Source organism: Populus euphratica, unplaced genomic scaffold, assembly GCF_000495115.2.
Source record: "Populus euphratica unplaced genomic scaffold, PopEup_1.0 scaffold2752.1, whole genome shotgun sequence".
NCBI classification, from domain to species: Eukaryota; Viridiplantae; Streptophyta; class Magnoliopsida; order Malpighiales; family Salicaceae; genus Populus; species Populus euphratica.
Genome location: NW_011502585.1, coordinates 1 through 14,229, shown reverse-complemented (window position 1 = coordinate 14,229; position 14,229 = coordinate 1). Strand labels below are relative to the sequence as shown.

The 14,229-nt window shown below is 33.9% G+C and overlaps 2 protein-coding genes across 3 annotated transcripts; one reads left to right on the top strand and one right to left on the bottom strand.

Moving 5' to 3' along the window:
- Positions 1-662: 662 nt before the first annotated feature.
- On the bottom strand, positions 663-5,228 carry LOC105119315 (PHD finger protein Alfin1-like). Its single transcript, XM_011017444.1, has 5 exons — positions 4,909-5,228; positions 4,751-4,783; positions 3,237-3,465; positions 1,288-1,417; positions 663-1,190 (listed from the first exon to the last, which is right to left on the bottom strand). Exons 1-5 carry the CDS (start codon positions 5,003-5,005, stop codon positions 915-917), a joined length of 765 nt encoding a protein of 254 aa, XP_011015746.1. The 5' UTR covers positions 5,006-5,228; the 3' UTR covers positions 663-914.
- Positions 5,229-6,193: 965 nt separating this feature from the next.
- LOC105119314 (uncharacterized) lies at positions 6,194-12,337 on the top strand. 2 transcript variants are annotated; one of them, XM_011017443.1, is made up of 10 exons: positions 6,194-6,349; positions 6,652-6,891; positions 6,985-7,318; positions 7,427-7,651; positions 8,072-8,331; positions 8,869-9,104; positions 10,371-10,496; positions 10,899-11,084; positions 11,593-11,730; positions 11,860-12,337. In XM_011017443.1, the coding sequence occupies exons 2-10, from the start codon at positions 6,738-6,740 to the stop codon at positions 12,160-12,162; spliced, it is 1,962 nt and encodes a 653-aa protein (XP_011015745.1). In that variant the 5' UTR covers positions 6,194-6,349; positions 6,652-6,737; the 3' UTR covers positions 12,163-12,337. The 2 variants fall into 2 exon arrangements, with proteins under 2 accessions (XP_011015745.1, XP_011015744.1); XM_011017442.1 differs by lacking the exon at positions 6,194-6,349 and having other exon boundaries at positions 6,585-6,891.
- The last annotated feature ends 1,892 nt before the right edge of the window (positions 12,338-14,229 follow it).

Below are 14,229 nucleotides of genomic sequence, written 5' to 3'. Positions count from 1 at the left end.
ATAAAATTATATTTTTTTTAATTTTATTCTTATTCAACTTTTTAATTTATAAAATTTATTCTTCATTATTTTAATAAATGTTTTTAAAATAAAATATTAATAAGTTATTTTACAACTTATTTTCTATGATTTAATTCAATATTGAAAAATATTTTTCAATTTATTATTCATTATACTACTTATACTACTAAATATAAAAAAATAATTGATTTAAAAATAATTACTTTTCAGTAACCAGTAACCAAACAAGATTTAAATCTCATTAAAAGAATTTTAACCTTTTGAAACCACAAACCAAAGCACAGCCTGGTTTGCATCAACAATGGAAAACAACAGAGAATTAAAAAACAATTCCTTTAAACTATTTGCAGGGTTACTAATCCTCTCCAATTCCAACTAATTGATAGGTCAAAATATTTCATGCAAAAATAGTACAAAAATGCACAACTAGCATCTGACGAACAAAAAGAAAAAGAAAAAAAATTCTCTTTCTCGATCCAACACTACGTTCCCACACTCTGGGGTTCCTCAAATCAAATCCCCTCTTGGGAATCAATAAACACAAAAGACAACAAATTCTTTTCGACGCTTCGATCTGGGGGAAGGGGAGGGGAGTCATTTGAGAGGAGGCTGTAGAAAAAAACATTGCATCCACAAACTGAAAAAAATGCACCAACGATATATGAAGAAAATAGCTACAATTGCCACCAACTATTTAACAACACAATTCCGAAGAAAATTAGACAGAAGGAACAATGAGTAGCCAAACTTAGAAATCCAATCTGCAGTTATTCAAATTCATTGACTAAAGTGGACAACTGGTTCTGATCAACTTTAAAAACGTTAAAGAAAAACTTCTACCCCTTGTCTGCTTTGTTTAAATGATGTTCATCTTTGACTTCCAGCATCTAACTTTAAACCCTAGCTCTCTTGCCGCTGCAACTTGGGCACTTGTACTGCTTGATGTGCTCAGCTTTGGCAGGTGTAATCTTGACACATTTTCCATGGAACCATTTCTCACACATATCACAGCAAATCCAGAACTCATCAGTTCCATAGCTTTCACCACATGCTCCACAAGTAGCACCCTGTTCATCATCTTCTTCTTCCTCTTCCCCACTCTCATAGTCTTCCTTGGGTGGTGCAGATACCTTTATAGCCTTAGTCTGGGGCTCAGGTTGCCGGGATTGCTTAAAGGCCACATCCAAACAGCAAAAGAAATTGTAATCAGAACAGTAATGAGAAAGGAGTAACATATAGTTTTTAACGCAACTCTTAACTTCCTACCATCTTCCCACTTGATTTGCTTTTGCCACTGTTGTTGTGAGTGGCAGTTTGGTCCTTAGGTTGCTTAACATTTCCAGACACGGCCTCGAATATTGTGGGGAGCTCATTTATCATCTGGAAAAGCCTCTTCCTGTCAAGTCAAAAGTTCAATCACAATTAGAATGATGTTCTTATTTGTGTTTTTTGTATCCCAAGTTGCTCGCTAGTGTGTGTGTTGGGGGGGGGGGGGGTTTGATGGACTAACATGGGGATTTGTTATACTTGAAATACCAATGGCTCTTGTCCTAGGGAAATTAACAGAGCATGGTGAAACCTTCCTTTTTGTGACATGAAAATGTTCAGCTCTATTACATGTAAAGCACAAAATAAATCTGAAAAGAATTAAAACAGCAAGAATGAGGTAAAACATAGAACAGGAGAAACACAAAATTATAAGAAATGGGATCAAAAGTAAAATAAGTGGAAAGGAAGTTCAACTGAAAGATTAGGAGTCTAATGACTAGGAATATATTTTAACACTTGGCTGTAAAACTTCATTACTAGATATACATGTCAAGTATTATTAGTTCTTTCAGATCCTGGGTCAAAAGGTTTCATTACCTAGTTTTCAACACGCACTTCATGCAAACCAAGTCAACTGCATCTGATTTTCAGGACAAGTAAATTCTATAAAAGCAGAATAGCCATTGCACAATTTCTTATTCAAGCACAATAATTTATACAAGGTAAGAGGAATAAATGTGTTGATCACTAGTTTGATGTTTGTGTAAACACTTCATTTTATGCCAAAATAGCATGCATGGTTCAGATTTTAATCCCAAATAAGTTAATCTCACATCTGAGCATCATGTTTAACTAGCTAGAAAGAAGGAAAGTCAAAATTTTCCTAACTTAAAAAAATAAAACTTCTCCAAGAATCCAACACCTCAGGCAACGATGATTAGAAAAAAGTTAAAATACCCACTTGATAAATATGGAAATGATACTAGCAGAAACAATAAAAAGAACAAGACATGATCAAGTTGGAAGAAAAATCAATTAGATGAGAACTGGGGGAAAAGGCAATTGGAGCAAGCAAGATAAGTATTTAAATCTTTGCCTAGGACTCTGAATATCGTATAAAGAAACATGACTCCCTATAGATGTCATCTAAAAAATGAGGTCCTTGTAGATGAGTAAACCACAATAATATCAATTTTTTAAGACATCTAAATCAACAGAGGACAAAATCATTCCAGATCTGCTATATTGAACACCATGTTTTGGAATTAATACACTCAAAAAGATGAAAATAAAGAGTCATTGCCTTATGCTAAATTTATGACATGTTTAAATTTGTAAAGGATAATGAAAGGTAACTACAAAGTGCACCAGATTTCATCAGCGCCCTTTACTAATAAAGCACTTTTTAAGAAATAGTCTAAGCTAACGGCTAAGAAATAGAAAGAAGCAAAAGAGAAAGGAAGCACCAGAGTGATTTGCGCCCATAAAAACAACTCAAACTGCATATGGAAAGAAAACGATTCCATTCCAAATAGCATTGAAACAATTTAATTCCTCAAATTAATGAACATGGCTTTGGGTTTTTTTCCTTATAGATGTCTGTTCCAGATGTTTCATGGTTGATTATGTATGTGGTCATAACTGAGTGATAAGATCACATGCAAGGTGATGCTAAATTGAAATGCAAAAACAAGTTGATCCAAAGAAAATGCACAGATTAGACACCATCAAGAAGCCAGATACCGGGCAGTTCACTCGGTTGATAAAAATAAGCAAACTAGAAATGTCCAAAATAAGCTTAAGACCAAGTGCAAAATTATACATTTCAGGGAAAAGAGAATGAAGTGGTTTGCACTTGTATATTTCAAATTTAAACTTGGCAAAACCAATTGTAAATTAAAACAGCATCTTAAGGCCATATCGGCAAGAAGAAAACTCAATCATACCTTTCATTCTTACCAAACCCAAAACGTGCACCAAAATAAAATGCAACAGCAAGCAACCATGAATCACTGTGAACTGCAACAAGGGATAACCAGTCCTTCTCTTGCATCCCATCCCTGGCAAAATTTATACCTAGTGCAGGCTCAGGAAGTTCAGGGGGCACCTCCTCCACAGGCAGGTTAACTTCCCATGTCTCATTTGGAAGTCCATAGAGACACAAGTTCTCCTTATCTGCAAACTCAAATTTGATATCATGATGTGCCTATTCATTCAAAATAAATACAATCAATCATGTAGATTTCCACGAGCATATATGTAATAGGTGGACTAGGAGCACATGCTATAATTTCCACAAAATCATTGACCTCCAACCTTATTTTAAAGCTCAGGTTCGAGATATCCTCCATAATCTACCTCAAAATGATCAAATAGATATAAATGAAATGGAATAAGATCACTACTCAAGAATGCATTTCATTTTGTAAAGCACACCGATAACAAAATAAATTATAATAACTGAAATTCCTTCACCATAAGGTAAGCAGGAAATCACCACATCACTAATGATTTTGCTTTTTCCTTGTTTTGTGGCAATGATACAAATGAAATCTTTGTTTCCCAGCACTTCCATACTAGAGATACTATATGCACATGCTATAATACTCATTTCCCGAGTCTATGTACAAAAATTTTCTTTAATTAAGTCCACAAGAGGAGGAAGCTAAACCCCAAGAATAGTTACCCATGCGCATGGATGTCCTAAATTCCTAAGTGGTTAGATTTCTCAAAATGGTGTGTAATGAATTGCACATACTCTGATTTTAAACTGAATGTTAAAGATCTGCAATCTGTATTCCAGGTGATTATTTCAAATATTGAAAACATAACATGGCCAATAATGAATTTGGCAAAGGAAGTACTCCCACATGAGGCTTTCACTTGAGAATGAGTGGACAAAAAATGTCAATTGACGGCAACTATCAAACTAAAAATATTATGGGCCACCTTAAACCGTTAGATATTGGGGATTTCATCCGATTATGCAACCATCAGCAATGAGGTTTGCAGTCACAGCAAGCCTCAGGTGAATGGATATTAAAACGATGCATGAAACACTCATTGCGGAAGAGAAACAACTGGGGATTCAGAACAGAAAAAAGTTATATACTGAAAAACACAGCTGTATTTTGTTAAAATCAAAACCACTGTTAGCATATTACAGTACTTTCGCTCCTCACAAAATCACTCAGCGGCTCTTGGTGTATAGAAACAACGAAAACACAGAAACAGCAACAGCAACAGAAAGACAAAGCTCAAGACATCCTCCACTCAAACATACCCATATTTGAAAACAAAAGAAAACGTAAAATTCATAACGCAAACAGAAAAAAAACATCTTAAAAAAACAAGATCATAAAATTCACACATAATACATCAAAATTTACGTAAAAACATACACAAATTTAAAACAAAATAACAAAAACAACGAAAGAAAATTAGAGAGAGAAAAACCCACCAGGGTCACACTGCTGGTAAAACTTCTCAACATCTGCAAGCAAAAAAGAAACAAACCCATCAACTAATTTAAAAAACAAACAAAAACCAATAAAGAAAAGACAGAAATGAAGCATAAAAAGGTAAATTTAGCCAAGAAAATAAAAATTAAGAACAAACCAGAAGTAAGAGCCTTGATTAAACCAGAGCGTCTGCCTTTGAAATCACTAAAAACTTCTTCAACGGTACGCGGTATAGGATGCGGTGTTCCCTCCATTTACAATCTCTCTCTCTCTCTCTCTCTGTATATCTCTCAAGAAAACGAGATAATAATGCAGTTTTGTGGCCTTAATTGAAGGAATTAATTAGGGTTTTTGTTGTTCATGGATGAAATAAGGCCCTCCTCCTAGCCTAGGGTTTGCTGCTCTGCTCTGCTCTCCTCTCTTGTTTTTCAATTTTTTTTTTTTCCGATTTGATTTGTGGGCAAACAGAAACTTCCTTTTATCTATATCTACGTCCATGTCGTCTATTTAGAATTAGAGAGTTGAATTTATTATTTAATTCCCATATACATATATACATAGACATCAAACTATATAATATAAAAATATGCAACAGAGAACATTACTTTTATAAAAATAATTTTTTTATTTTATGATGTGCATTTTAAAACTAAAATTACGAGATAAACCCGAGTCAATAAGTTAATTTAAATTAACATTGTTTTAACCATAGTTAATTATTTTTGGTCACACTTCGCCTTAGGTTGAAGGTTTGGTCCGTTGCTACAAGAATTCCATGTTATTTGTCATCTAATGTACAAACCCCACCAATAAGGGGTTGGTCCGGCAATAAAATACTTTGTCCTTCAGTTATTAAACCTGATATATCAATGAACCGATTTAAAACCAGGGTCAATTTCAGGTGAATCTCAAACAGCATATTTCAAGTTTTTTTTATAAAAAAAATCAAACAAAATTTTATTAAAATTTCAACTAGATTAATATAATCAAATATTGATTTATTGGATAAATCAAGTAACTCTCGTTAAATTTAATATAAAACTTAATCCAGACAAGACTTAAATAGAAAATCTAAATTAAACAGTAAGGTCTTAAAATTTAATGGAAGACAAATAAAAAATAAATTATATATTTTATGATTTTATTTATAAAAGTTTATATTTATTAGTTGTGGTAATATTTATTATTTTAAAACTTGATTTGATTCGGTAAATTAATTTATTGCTTGGGATATACATCGAATAAAATCTCAGTAAAAATAAAGGAATATTTATTATGATATGACCCGATTAAAAACTCAATTAACTCATGATTCAATACCTTGAGAAAACCCAATCAATACCAATTTTTTTTAAATAATATTATTTTTAGTTTTTATAAAATAAAAAAATAAATTAACTTTAGCTAGCCAGGCAATCTATCTGACTTGTAACCATGTACTTGGCCCATTGGCCCGGTGCGGGTTTAAAAACTAACGCAATGCGTGGGATCGAAGCATTGCCGCGAAAACAAATGCATGCAAGCAATATTTTGTAAGCATTGAAAAAGAAAAGGGAGGACAGGAGGAGGAGCCCGTTTTGAGCAGAGCAGCAGATACCGTACTTTGCTTTTCTTGCTTGATTCAATGCTTTAAAAACGAAGCCACCCTTTTATGTTGATGTGTTAATCTTTTCATTCACCCTTTCTTTCACTATGTCACCATGTGTTCGATAAAATTCCCCAACCATTTGAAAAGAAACCGACCCCACATAGTTAAAGGGCTTTCCATGCCTTTTTTTGTTTTGTTTTGCTTTTTTTTTTTTCCTGTATCTCAAGCCCATCAATGAGTTATTTTGTTCACGCTTTATGGTGTTTATTGTTTATTTAAAGTGTTTTGATTATTGTTTCATTTCGATTGCAGTTACAAGGCATCTAGCAGATTTGAAGAGTTGATTTTTTTATACCTTTTTAAGTGGCAAGTTCTGATTGCGTGGGTACTGAAACTGTATGTCTCATTCATGGGTTCGGGCTCTTTCATCACGAAAGAGGCATTATGGTGTAGGAATCCTACATAGAAGCATTAGCAGCAGCAGCGGCTCCTGCTGCTCACATTTTTCCAAAGTGAACATTGAGAATAACCCTCTATTTACAGTTTCATTCAGTAAGTGTTCTTCACAAACTACTAATTAGATTTTGCTTCTTGTAGACATGTGAAACATATTTTGGACTCATCAAACTTGTTATTGATGTACAGGATCATTGTTTAATAATGCCAACATTATAAATGGAAATACTTTAATACCTCCTGATTTAAAGTGTTGTCCGTTAGCCCCAAGATGGCAACTTTATCGGGGGTATGGCTCCGCGGTTCAACAGAAGATGCCAGAGTTGGTTTCTGGTTCAGGTGAAGATGTAACAAGCAGTGATTTGGAGCAGCTTGATTTTTGTTCTGACGATGGTGGTACTGACAAGAAAGTCACGGTTGTGTATGAAAAACCAATTGACTTTACCAAAATTGACACGAACCTGCTTCCAACTGTCATTATTGTTGGACGTCCAAATGTGGGGAAATCGGCTTTATACAACCGGTTAGTTTCATTGGGTGTACATGTAAAGGGCCAACATCTTTTTGATGCAACTGCATGATGTTTTTATGAGATTTATTAGTTTATTAATCTATTTGGGGCTATCTGTAGGCTGATTCGGAGGAGGGAAGCTCTTGTGTATAACACGCCAGATGATCATGTTACTCGAGATATAAGAGAAGGCATTGCCAAATTGGGTGATTTGCGGTTTAAAGTGTTGGACTCAGCTGGCTTAGAAACAGAAGCAGCTTCAGGGTCCATTCTTCAGAGAACAACTAGCATGACTGCAAATGTGCTCGCAAGAACTCAGTTTGCAGTATTCTTGATAGATGTGAGGTCAGTCTGTATCTTAAGTCTGAGTTCACTTCAAAATCACAAGATGGTAAATAAGTTGGGAAAATTGTGAATATGGCATTTGTCCCAAGTGGAAAAAATTGAAAGAGTTCATGTCACATATGACAAAAAAAAGAAAAGAAAAGAAAAAATGAGGCATATATTGCCAAGTTGCATATGACCTTGGTTTTTTTATTTTTTATTTTTGCATTATGTGAGGTGCTAGTGTCTGACAAGCAAGTTTGTACTCCTATATGCTACAGAAATAGACAGTAGAATTATTTTATGGAAGCTGAAACATGCTACCAACTTTTACCTATAGTGCTTGATTCCTTCTTAGAACTTAGTATTGACCATTGTAGGTTAACAAAATATCCGTTGGTGCAAATTTTTTACCATTTCTTGGTGTTATATTGTGATCAGAGCTGGATTGCATCCATTGGATTTGGATGTTGGGAAGTGGCTTCGCAAACATGCACCTGGAATCAAGCCTATAGTAGCAATGAATAAATCTGAATCACTTTGTGATGGTGTTGGCTCTATTTCTGATGCTGCTGATGAAGCCCGCATGCTAGGATTTGGGGATCCGATTGCAATATCTGCTGAGACGGGACTGGGTATGGCAGCTCTCCACGATGCTCTTCAGCCTTTGATTGAGGATTACATGCTTCAAGTTTTAAACAGTAAGATTACCTTTGCTTTATAGGATTTGGTATTGCCAGATTTTCAGATTTTTTTATTTTGTTTTATTCTGAGCTTACTTGTTAGTTGCACAAGCTATATGTCATTACATAGAGGTACTCTGGGTCATCTTGATGGCTTGATTGAATGAGGTCCTCAATTCATCTTGATCCATGACTTTGGAGCACAAATCTAGCATTGTCTCTGGAAAATGATCAAAGTCTGTGAGTAGGCATCTGGAAAGAGAGTGTTAAATTGTCAAGTCATTTTGTGGACATGACTTTCATTTTGATATTCTTTAAAGATGACTCAAGAATACAAAATGAAAAGGCAAAGAAATTAAATTCTTAAAAGTTCTACAAATTTAGGCAACATGCACCTTGGTTGTTTGGGTCAATTTTTTATATAAAATAAGAACATTATTGCTCCTAAAATAAGAACATTACATCTTAATCATAGGGTGTTGCTTTGTGATGGATTGTTTGCTTATGCCATTATCATAATTTTTTAATCATACTATGCTTTTTGATTAATCCAAGATAATTGTGACCAAGACAATGGGTATGGCCCCAGTCATGTTGATGATGTTGCTGGTGAAGTTGATGAGTCCAAGTTACCATTACAGTTAGCAATCATAGGAAGACCAAATGTTGGAAAGTCAACCTTGTTGAATACTTTGGTACAAGAAGAACGTGTGCTTGTGGGTCCAGAGGTTGGTCTGACGAGAGATTCTGTCAGAACCCAGTTCCAATATGAGGGAAGAACTATATATCTGGTAATAGTCTGTATTTTGTGTTTCTTATTGTATTTTAGATCTAATGGATTACTGCTGCAAATTCACAGCATACCAGTTTTTCAAGGTTCACATTAGCCTGTGTCCCTTCCTGTGCTCGTGGATGCTATTAGTTGCGTAGATGCATCTTCAAGGGTTTATGCACCTCACTCAGCTTTTTTGTTTTGGAAGAGAATGGATCTCTATTGAAAAAACAGTAAATCAGGTTGCTATTAGCTGCATAGATGCATCTTCAAGGGTTTATGTACCTCAGTCAGCTTTTTTGTTTTGGAAGAGAATGAATCTCTATTGAAAAAACAGTAAATCAGGTTGCTATTAGTTGCATAGATGCATCTTCAAGGGTTTATGTACCTCAGTCAGCTTTTTTGTTTTGGAAGAGAATGGATATCTAATGAAAAAACAGTAAATCAGGAAATATAAATAAAAAGAAGATGCACAGAGATTTAATTGGTTGCTCTCTCAACTGGGACAGGTGCAGAGTGAATAATTATTGTTTGGTGTGACAAGGAGACTACTGATGCTTGGCTTAGTCCAAGAACAACTATAATTGTAGTTTGTCTGCGCAGCCAACATTCAGGTTGTTGTGTTGGGCATAGGTGCTTACTGTCTGGGATAGTTGGGATTGTGACAAGAGGAAGAGTTTGTTTTGGTGTTGGAAATTCTTGAATAAGGTGGTCTCTCATATAATTTACATTTCTAATTTGACTTAGGGGTTGGTGGATTGTAGTTTGCCTTAACTCTGTAATTTTTCCAATGCAATCTTGATTAAGGTTTGGTTTTGAATTTTATTATTGAAATTTTCAATTAATTTAGGGTTTTGATATGATGAATTCATCTAACATTCTTACTCCCATTGGGGTTTATTCCTTGGTGCGTAAGTAGACATGAAAGTTGGATCTAACTTCGAAAATTTGTATGGACTTATCAAATGGGTATGCATTCCCAAGTTCCGCTGGATTGAACTGAGAATAAAATGCTATAGCTACATTGATACAACAATTTAAAAACTACAGGGTCAATAATGATGCAACCTGTAAATGATGATTTTGTTCCCTACTTGAGTGAGATCAAGAATTTTCATTTGTAGCTATTGTTATCAACTGACATACATTGGACACTTGGATCTAGTCCAATAAGACTCCATGAAGTAATATTCTGGATAAAATGTAATTGCTTTTTGCGAGCCTTGGTTTTTAGATTAATTTATTATTATACTTGTTACATAATGTTTTGGGTTTGGTTATTCAGGTTGACACTGCAGGTTGGTTGCAAAGAACAGGTCTAGAAAAAGGACCATCATCACTGAGTGTGATGCAATCAAGAAAGAATTTGATGAGGGCTCAAGTGGTTGCTTTGGTGCTTGATGCTGAAGAGGTGTGTCTCACATTTATTGTACTCTTTTCATCTGTTAGAAGGAAGAAATTTGCACAGTCAATATGACTATATCTGTCTGAGTGTCTTTTTAATTTGCCTCTTGGGGGTGCTTCTCTTGTATGCTTCCTGTCAAGTAGAGCAGTCCTATGTGGGGCCCTCTTATATATTTTGACTTGTCAATAAAGATAGACAAAAATACCGAAGGTATTCGAACCCTCCAGTCCTGTTAAAGTTTGTGATGCTTGATATAGATGGGTCTTACAGAGTCAAATGCAGTAAAATGACAATGGTTGGAAAAATTTATGCATGGAGAACGTGCACTGCACAATATTATAACTTGGGGCAGGTATCTTCCCATTTCTAATGCTTTTCTTTGCTATGCTATTTGTGTATGGGAATTAGGTTGTGAAAGCTAGACGTAGTATGACACATGCTGAAGTAGTTATAGCAAGAAGGGCAGTGGAAGAAGGCCGTGGCTTGGTTGTTATTGTGAACAAGATGGATATTCTGAAAGGGAAACGAAATTCAACATTATTTGACAAGGTCATGGAAGCTGTTCCTTTAGAAATTCAGACGGTTATACCTCAGGTTTGTCTAATTATATGTTGTTGTCACTGTTATTTTATGCAGTTATACCCCGGTGGTTTTATCTTAGGTGCTTTCAACAGTGCATTCACACACACACACACACTAGCGAGACTGATTATCAGTTTTCTTTTATATAGAGTTGAGGTCCTTTTAATTTTGGCATGTAGATTCTTTTTTAAGATAAGACAATATATTTCATATTGACCAACAAAGTTTCTTAAATACATGCGATGATTGTTTAAAATCCAAGGATATTTTTGTCAAATTACATGTTTCGATGCAAAGTTTGTGTTTTATATCTAGTTATGGATGTATAGTTTGGTTTAAAAGTACCTGTAGAAAAAGAAAGAAAGAACAAGGATAGAAGAATCAGAAGCTTCTGATACCTTCAGATGCATTTTGTGGAATAATGCTCTGCTTTCACCATCTACTTATATTGAAACATTTACGTTTCTCTTAGCTTTGGGGTATATTTGGTGGTGTAGCATTAACTCAGCTTTGTCTGCAGATCACAGGAATACCAGTTGTATTCACTTCAGCATTAGAGGGCAGGGGCCGGATTGCTGTCATGCGTCAGGTCATTGATACATATGAAAAATGGTGCACAAGGTTGTCCACATCCCGGCTTAACCGTTGGCTGCGTAAGGTCAGCCCTTGTTCTTAGCATTTCTCTTTTCCAATAACCCAACATCAAGAATTTTACTTCTTTATACCTGTGCCGGCTCGTGCTCAGGGTATTGGTTAAAGAACTCTCTTTGTGTGCCTATTTGCTCAGGTTATGAGCAGGCATTCTTGGAAAGACCAGGCAGCGCAACCCAAGATCAAGTATTTCACCCAGGTGAAGGCCCGTCCACCCACTTTTGTTGCCTTCACAAACGGAAAGACGCAGCTTTCAGATACAGACCTCAGGTTCTTAACGAAGTCCCTAAAGGAAGATTTCGACTTGGGTGGGATCCCAATCCGAATCATGCAACGGTCTGTTCCTAGAAAAGGTGGTGGTAACAGAAGCAAAAGCACCCCTTCTGCAGGCAGGATGGCTGAGAGGTTCTTGTCTGACAAGAGAACTGCTGATGTTTAACATGCAACAGTCATAGACTAGTAATTTATCTATGGCTAAAAGAATCTTGTAATTTACAAGGTGTGGAGTAACGAACATAAATTTTAATTTTGTTATATTGTATAGTTGCTATTGCTTCTTTTTAACTTTTCATAGTTGAAATTTTTGTAAGCAGGCAAAGGAATTTTTTGGAAAAGCAATGGTTTTTAGTTGTGGCTGGCCTCAACCCACCGCTAAACATCATATTCACAACCAAATTGGTGGTTCCTGCACTGACTCTTCTTTAGCTCGACTAGCAATGTATCGAGATGTGTGTTTTTGTGGTTTAGCTAGGTTTTTAAAGTGGTTTTTTTTTTTTTTGTGAAAAAGTATTAAAATTGATTTTTTAGATAATTTTGATGAGTTGTAATTAAATGGAATATTAATGTAAATAATAACAACTATATAATCTACGTCAACCCTTCATCCAAATGAACTAACCAAGGAGAAACAACTATAAATTAGTAAGGAAAAGAAAATCTACGAAGTTGGAATTTTGTTGTTAATTTTTGAGAGAAAAAAGCTGTTATGTGTACAGTTTTATAAAGGCATTTTAAGTAAGATTCAAATTTAATCCTTATTATTTTTTAATCCAGCACTTTACTAATAAAATAACAAAATCATGAAATATTTTTTTTTTATTTTCTAAAAATATAATTAAAATACCTACAATTTATTTTGGAGATACAAAGCCTTGTAAATAATAAAATTATCATGCACCACAATAGCCTAAGCTTTATAAAGACACATAAAAACAAGCTTAAACAACCACACAAACGTTTCCAAATTAAGTTTTATTTGGTGTGTGTTTAGTATTATGGTGTTGAGTATTTTCTACAGTGTTTTTTAATTAAAAATATATTAAAATAATATTTTTTGTAGATTTTTTTTATATCAACACATCAAAACTATAAAAATATCTAAAAATATAAATTTAATATATTTTTAAGCAAAACATAATTTATAAAATATACTGTAATGCAAAAATGAACACACCATCAATGAAACAATAAACCATGAAATGAGACCCCCAAACTACTTATTCCTTCTGATAATATAATCCAAATTGAACCATAGTTCATAACAAGATACAAGCTTCTATTTACAAGAAGAGATGGAATAGATAATGGATGATTATAACCCATCACAATTAGTAAGAATGACCCGGTTTGTTTTTTGAATTCCTTCATCACAGGCTGATCAGGTTTTTATTTATTTATTTATTTATAATAAAAAAGTATATTAATTAAAAAGTAGTCATTTATAATATTACTCTTAAAAAGTTAAATGACCGTTTACAGGAAAATAAAATATCTATGTTACAAATTATATAAGAGAAAATATAATAAAAAATTAGATTTATTATATTTTAGCTAAATTGAAAACTTTTTAAGATCGAAAAGAAACTGAAATTCTAATCTAGCTATACCTTGTTAAAGACTAGATTATTTTTTATAAGTCAAATACTATATGCTATGCCGAAGAAAATGAGAATCCAAGCTCGAGTCTGAAATCTACCTTTCCAAATAGAAATTTTCAGTGAACCTTTAAAGCATGCATTTTCTTATTATTTTTGGTGAAGAAAAAGAAGAAAAAGTTAATAGGTGTGTTTAAATTAGGTAAGGAGAGCCAATAAAAAAATAATTCAAATAGTTAATGTACAAATTGACTTTAAAATTTGAATATTAGATAAAATAAGATTTGAGTTAAATATGGTAACTTCAAGGCTTCAGATTCAATACCAATCCCAAAGATAATTAATTATATAAAGTATCATAATGTCTAGATAAATTTATAGTATAAGATATTGTTATTGTAAAAAACTTGATTATTTACCAATAAATTCATTATGAACATCCAATCATCCTATATATCCTATGCATTTGCATTGCTAATAATATAATTTTTTAAAAACCTTCGTGGCTTGGATATGATCGATTGGCCCTTATCATGATATGCTCAGTTTTGAATGTCAACGGAAAAAGAAAACCCTGATGATTTATGATTTTACTATGGGTGATTTTGGAATTTGCTATCTTTATATTTATG

Excerpts from the sequence above, each read along its gene's own strand:
- LOC105119314 (XM_011017443.1), top strand. The coding sequence starts at position 6,738 with ATGTCTCATTCATGGGTTCGGGCTCTTTCATCACGAAAGAGGCATTAT. Across the intron at positions 8,332-8,868 it reads CATGCTTCAAGTTTTAAACA|ATAATTGTGACCAAGACAAT; the intron begins GTAAGATTACCT and ends GATTAATCCAAG. Across the intron at positions 9,105-10,370 it reads AGGGAAGAACTATATATCTG|GTTGACACTGCAGGTTGGTT; the intron begins GTAATAGTCTGT and ends TTGGTTATTCAG.
- LOC105119315 (XM_011017444.1), bottom strand. The coding sequence starts at position 5,005 with ATGGAGGGAACACCGCATCCTATACCGCGTACCGTTGAAGAAGTTTTT. Across the intron at positions 4,784-4,908 it reads AATCAAGGCTCTTACTTCTG|ATGTTGAGAAGTTTTACCAG; the intron begins GTTTGTTCTTAA and ends TTTTGCTTGCAG. Across the intron at positions 1,418-3,236 it reads GGGTTTGGTAAGAATGAAAG|GAAGAGGCTTTTCCAGATGA; the intron begins GTATGATTGAGT and ends TTGACTTGACAG.